This window comes from Lipotes vexillifer, unplaced genomic scaffold (genome assembly GCF_000442215.2).
Source record: "Lipotes vexillifer unplaced genomic scaffold, Lipotes_vexillifer_v1.1 scaffold394, whole genome shotgun sequence".
In the NCBI taxonomy this organism is placed as follows: Eukaryota; Metazoa; Chordata; class Mammalia; order Artiodactyla; family Lipotidae; genus Lipotes; species Lipotes vexillifer.
The window spans coordinates 882,450-888,508 of NW_006791731.1; the positions used below are offsets into that span (position 1 = coordinate 882,450).

A 6,059-nucleotide genomic window follows, 5' to 3' on the forward strand; every position below is an offset into this window, starting at 1 on the left:
CGCTCTTCCCACCCTGTGCTTGATGTTCTTCTTAGCACTTGTTAACTACAGAAATAATCTCACATAGGTGCTGGTTGCCATGTCTCTTGTCTTGTTTTGCTGCATCTGCAGTGCCCTGCACAGAGCCTGGCCATGCAGTGGACAGCATGGCAAGGGGACTGAACGGAAGGAAGGCAGTGTCCTGCAGTGGCCGTGCTGTGGTGACTTGACTCTGGATGTTGTGATAATACTGATAATCATTGAAACCTCTGGATTGCTTGCCACGTGCAGATGGGTTGCCTTAAGCACTTTATATGGAGCCACTCACTGAATCTTCCTGCCAGCCCCAGGAGACAGGCCTGAAGAGCCTGAAGCCTGGAGACGTTAAGTAATTACGTAACTTTTCTTTTCTTCTAGTGGAAATAATCCTTTTGCCCTGGGCTGTTGATCATTGACAGTGCTGGGGTTTGGGGCCCAGAATCATGGGGCAGCACTGCACCCCACCCCACCATACACACACACCTGCCAGAGGGGGATTCACAGCCCTCAAGGCACTGCTGCCTGGTGGGGGGCGGGGTGGGGGGCTTAGTGACCGCAGGGCATGCTTCATTCATTGCCAGAGGATGACAGCATAGGGCTAGCTGTAATGAAAAATGACAGTTTCCTTTAAGCTCTCTTAGTATCTGCTTAGAACAGAACCCTAGGCTCAGTGGGACTGGAAACTTTGTTTCTGCCATGAATGGGGTAGGATGTCCTTCCTGGAGTTCCTGGTGAACTGAATTTTCCTGGGAAGTCTCTTCTGAGCTGTGTTCTGATCTCAGCACTGTCCTGGTTCCTTTGTTGGCTATTACAGTAATTTGGGGGAGTGGTTTATAAGTGTGCCCTCAAGTTGACTCTGTTCACAGGGGTCTAAAGGTTGGATTGTATCCCCAGACCTGAAGTGATCTCTTGCTGTGGGTCTTAAGAGGCAGGCTCTGCTCTGGGTGTGTTCTGGGGGCTGCCAGGGAACTTGGGGCAAAGCAAGGCCCTAACCCTGTCCCCAGATGCCATGTACCCACTGGGTGGGACCTGTGTCAGCACGTCCCCCCTTTTCTTTGTCTCTCTCTGGGGCACAGTTTCTAAGCAGCTGTGGTGCCGAGTTCAGAGGGGTTCCAGGGAGGCAGCAGGGCTGGGTCGGCCACAGCTTCTGTGCCCGCTCGCCACGTCTCTAGTGCAGTCAGGTTTGTGCTGCTGTCTCTCCTTTGAGGCTGGAACTCCTGAGACATGCTCTGGCCAGGTCGGCCCAGCCTTTGGCTTTGTTTGTGCACAGACCCTTGAGGGTGGGCATGGCTGTTGCCTGTGTTCAAGATATCTGTGGGTCTCGTCCTTGATCTGGGAGCGGGTTCCTGCTGTGTGGCATCTGAGAAGGTGGGGAAGTCTCAGGGCCCTTCCACTAAGACCCTCTCCCCTGTGACGTTGCCCACCTCCTGCCCTTGGCCTGCCACCCTCTAAGCCGGGTCGGGAGCTTCTCCTTCCATTGGGCTGGCTCTGCATGGCAGTGCTTCTCGGCCCCTCTAGGCGTGGCCAAGCTCTCATCTGCCCCGAGTTAGACAGCCCTGGACAGTTTGCTGGGGGAGGGAGACTTATACATACAGACCCCCTGCCCGATCCTGCCACTCAGAGGGCAGCCCTCCTCAGAGCTGTCTTCAGGAGGGGCCTGGGACCTGTCCCAGGGGCTTGGCCAGAGACTGTTGAAGGCATTGGGGCGCTGGCCCAGGCATGTGTACCGGGTGCTGAAGAGGTGCCTCTGTCTGCCTCAGGAGGGAGACGGCCATCTGTGCTCCTTGTCCTGCCCGGCCTGGCCTAGCCTGCCAGTAGGAAAGGAAGTGATCTTTAGGACCTCAGCTGTGTGGCCAGAGGGCACCTCTCGACCCACTTTTGTTGGCCTGGGGCAGGAGCACAGCTCAGCTCTCCACCGTGTCTCTTTCTGGGGACTTGTTGCCAGCTCGGGGCTGCCCCAGATCCTGCTCTGGTTTCTGCCAGGCCAGCCCCTTGTGCTGGGCTCTGGGCAGCTGCAGGTGTGCTGGAGGAGTGGGCGGGGTGAGGTGCAGTGAGGCAGTGTCAGGAGTGTTCAGGGGCCATGTCACAGCTGGCTCCTTCCTGGGCCCCTGCCGGCCTCCCTTCCTGGTCCGTGCGGAGCTCAGCTCTTAACCAGGAAAGACGAGAGAGGGCCTGGGTGGCTGGGTCCTGTGGATGTCCGTCACATCGTCTCCTTCCTGCCTGCAGCAGGTCAATGGCCAGCAAGGAGGGGGGTCCGAGCCGGCGGCGGTGGCGGCGGCGGCGGCGGCAGTGGTGGCAGCGGGAGACAAATGGAAACCTTCACAGGTACTGACCTTAAGCATCCTCGCCCTCAGGCCCGCCTGCCCGCTACTATCCAGGAAAAGATATGCAAAGAGCCAGAGAAGTGGGGGGAGGAGCCCTCTGAGGGATTCAGGTCTAGAAAGCCTTGGAGATATGCCAGTCCGACTGTCTTTAGGGTTGTTAATTTTCTGTGCCCCTTAACTACCCCTGGGGAACAGAGTCTCCCAGCCCTCAGCTGGCCCGTGGCCACCCTCGGAGAGCCTTTACGTCCCCCCAGAGGCATCAGAGATGCTCCCCACTCGGGCTGGGGTCCCCTTTCCTTGGGCAGCATCTGGCTCAGGTACTGGTCCTCCCACACTTCCCTCTCTCCCTCAGCTTGATCCGTAAAGCCTCCATTCGCTTCTGTTTCTCGTCAGGGGGAATCACGCTCCTCCATCAGGGTTCCCGGGCCAGCGAGGCAAACGGCCAGGACCCTGGGGCCGGGGTGAGGTCCACCGGCGGAACCTTGGGAGGTGCCGCTCCTGCCCACAAACGGGGACGGTGTTCTCGAGTGGAAGTCGCCCGTGGAAGTCTGGGGTCACTGAACTTTTCCACAGAAACCCCGACCGAAATTTCTCGCCTCCAGGCCCTTTTACTACGCCGAGCCCCGCCCGCCCGCCCGCCCGCCCGCCTTCCGTCCCTGGGCCCAGAGAGACCTGGCAGGGGGTGGGGCGGGAGGAGCCCGAGGGCCTCTTCTCCGCCTTCTGGGCAGAGATGCTGTCCTGCCCTCTCGCTCGCCACCCAGCCTCCAGCCTGGCTGTAGCCTCCTCCCTGCCTCTACTTGGCGTCCTCCCTGCTTCTGTGGTGGGTTGAAGCCTCATGTGTCTTCAGACACCAGACAGATGTTGGCTGTGGTCAGGTGGGGTGTGAACCTCAGCCGGTGGGAGCCCTCCACCGTCGGTGTCATACAGAAGGGCAAACGTGTTGTTCCAGAACGTGCAGGGTATTGTTAAGAGCCAGAGATACAGTTTCACTTCAGATCTCTGATTTAAGTAAAACGTGAAAGCAGAACCATGTGTAAGTCAAAGTCCAAGTCCAAGTCTGGCGGCCTCGGGGCAGGGCTTCAGGGTGGGCGTGGGACATCTTGGCCAGTTCTGGTCTGGGCCGGGGTGGGAGTGTGGGAGGGGGAGCCGGTAAGAAGGTTCTTCACGCTTCTCCACGGCAGCGCCTGCGTCCAGAGGGTTGGGGGGCTGTTCGGCTGGGCCCCCAGCACGCTCGGGGGAGGGCCATGGCACGTAGCCTGGACCCTAGGAAGTTACGGGGGGCTGAAGCTGGTGGGCCCCTCTAGCCAGCCCTCCGTGACCCTGGCTGGCTGTGTAGCCAGCCATTGGTTGGTAGAAGAGCTTTTTGTTTATCAAGACAAAGAGGAGATTGAAAAGTTTCTAAGGGGCTGAAAAGGGGTAGCATTGGTTACCATGGTGACAGCCTGCTCTGGAGTCATAGCCCCAGGCTCTCAGGCCTCTCTTCCCACTAAGGAGAACTGGGCTTGGAGCCCGCGGGAAGGACAGCCTCGCTGGGGCCAGACTGGGTCGCCAGGGGAGGGGCTTCCAGGGCTTCCTGCCCTTTGACCCTGTGCTGGAAACCCCACACTCCAGCTGGTCAGGATGGTGGTTCTTGGGGTTTGGGTCATCCAGCCCCTTCCTGCCCCCTTTGTACCTCTGTCCTCGCTCGTCACTCCTGTGCTGGCGACCTGCCTCTCTTCTCTGCTGTCCCTCCCGAGGCTTCATGCTGGGTGCTGCAGAATACCCGCTCTGGAGCGCTTGCTGGCCACCCAGCAACTGGTGGATAGGCAGTTGTGTTCTAACTCCCGACACACGTGCTCTTCTGGGTCTGGTGGCCGTGCTTCTCTTCCAGCTTACACAACTGTTTTCTTTCCCCTGCAAACAGCTTAGAAATGAGTTTTGATAGAGGGCATGTAAACAATCCTAGTAGCATCCACTGTGGTCTGCAGCAGGCTGGGACACCGCCACCGCCACCAAAGCGTCTCCTCCCTGTGCTCGCCTAGGGTGCTGGTGGGTGTCCACTTCTGTCCCCCTGTGGCTGGCCTGCTTCTGGCCTCTCTTGCCAGGGTGCTATGCACAGCCTAGGGAGGAGTTTGGTGGAGGTGGGTTGGAGCCCTCCTCGGGGCTGCGGTGGCCTGGGAGAACAACTCCGGGCTCTCCGGGCGGTGTGCACGGTGTGCAGGGATGAGTTACCGCCTGGAGCTGTGCTGGGAGGGAGCCCTTGCCCATACTTGCTCTTTGAGTGGCCCCTGGATCTCGTCCCGAGCAGGGACGCCAAGTCTGTGGCCGTGGCTGGGGCCATGAGAAAGTCTGGGTGCCAGGCGGTCCGGGAGTGAGGAGTCCCAGGACCTCCAGAGAGCCCTGGCCCCCTCCCCTTGTCTTAGAGGACAGCTGAGGCTGGCTCTCTTGTGCAGCATGGGATGGGGGTTCTGGGGTCAGGCTTGCCATGAGGGCTGGGCTCCTCTTACTACTTGCTGCCTGTCTTGGTGACTCCTGCGAGCCTGGGTCCTGCAGCTGCTCTGGGTTGGCCAAGGGCCCCCAAGGTGTCTGTCTGCCTCGGTGTGTGTCCTCCCGGTGGGTCCTGGAGGAGACCGGCCTGGGACAGGCATAGGGGTGTCAGGTGGGCAGACCCACGTCCAGGCTAGGCGGGAGACAGTCTGTGTGAGGACGCGTCTGCCCCTGGGAGCGGGCTGAGCTGAGGCCACGTGCGGTTGTCGGGGAAGAAGGCGGGCTCCTGGGCCGCGTGAGGGATCTTGAACTTGTCCTTGATGCCTTCCCTGCTCCCCATCACCAGGGGACAGACTCCATCAAGATGGAGAACGGGCAGAGCACAGCCGCAAAGCTGGGACTGCCTCCCCTGACGCCTGAGCAGCAAGAGGCCCTCCAGAAGGTGAGTGCGTGTGTCCTGCCCGGGGCGCTGCGGCAGGGGGAAGCCGCTGGCGGGGGCAGGCCCATCTCCCCGCAGGCCAGGCCCCCCAGTGCTCCTCAACACCTTCTCTCGCAGGCCAAGAAGTACGCCATGGAGCAGAGCATCAAGAGCGTGCTGGTGAAGCAGACCATCGCCCACCAGCAGCAGCAGCTCACCAACCTGCAGGTGAGCTGCCCTCCCCGCCCCTCCACCGCCTCCTCTGCCTTCTCTTCCTCCTCTGGTGCCTGCGGCTGTCCCCGCAAGGTGTCGTGCTGCTCGGTTTCTCAAGGACTCCTTGGGACGCCCAGGTTCCTCCCTGAGGCACGAGTGGCCCAGCCTGACCCACCTGTTGAGAGCCCACGGCCCGCCCCCCAAACCCTCCTGTGCGCCCCGCCGCCCCTCCCGAATCGGCTCCTCTTCTTGGACTTCAGACTGTGGCCCTGAGCCCGTGTGCCCCCAGGCGGCGTGGCTGGTGTTGCAGCCCCTAGGAATGTTCCTCCCCACCCCCATGGCCTCGGATAAGAGCAGTCGGGCCCCCCTGCAGGGAGTTCAGTCCTGGGCTTGGGGCCCAGGACTGAGAGGACAGGCTGGGGACGCCTCCACGGGGCCCTGCTCTAGGCCTGTGGCCAAAGGCTGCCTCGGCTCTGGGGAAGAGGACAGGGTGAGGCTGACAGGTGCCTGGGCCTCGAGCCCCCCCCCGCCCCGGCCCCCTGCCCCCCTCCCCCTCAGATGTTCACGCTGCCAGGAGACGCCCTGGCTCTTCACTGCTCCATCCGTTCCTCCTCCTCCCC

General features: G+C 61.1%; 1 protein-coding gene across 6 annotated transcripts in view; it reads left to right on the top strand.

Annotated features, from left to right (window-relative positions):
• Positions 1-6,059, top strand: part of PUF60 (poly(U) binding splicing factor 60) — a 13,279-nt gene that overhangs the window by 2,313 nt on the left and 4,907 nt on the right. For 2 of the 6 annotated variants that reach the window (XM_007464557.1, XM_007464559.1), the window contains exons 2-4: positions 2,245-2,343; positions 5,155-5,250; positions 5,365-5,454. In XM_007464557.1, coding sequence (XP_007464619.1) covers positions 2,245-2,343; positions 5,155-5,250; positions 5,365-5,454 — 285 coding nt within the window. The remainder of the gene's footprint in view (positions 1-2,244; positions 2,344-5,154; positions 5,251-5,364; positions 5,455-6,059) is intronic. The other 4 variants (XM_007464558.1, XM_007464560.1, XM_007464561.1 and 1 more) reach the window with 2 other exon arrangements.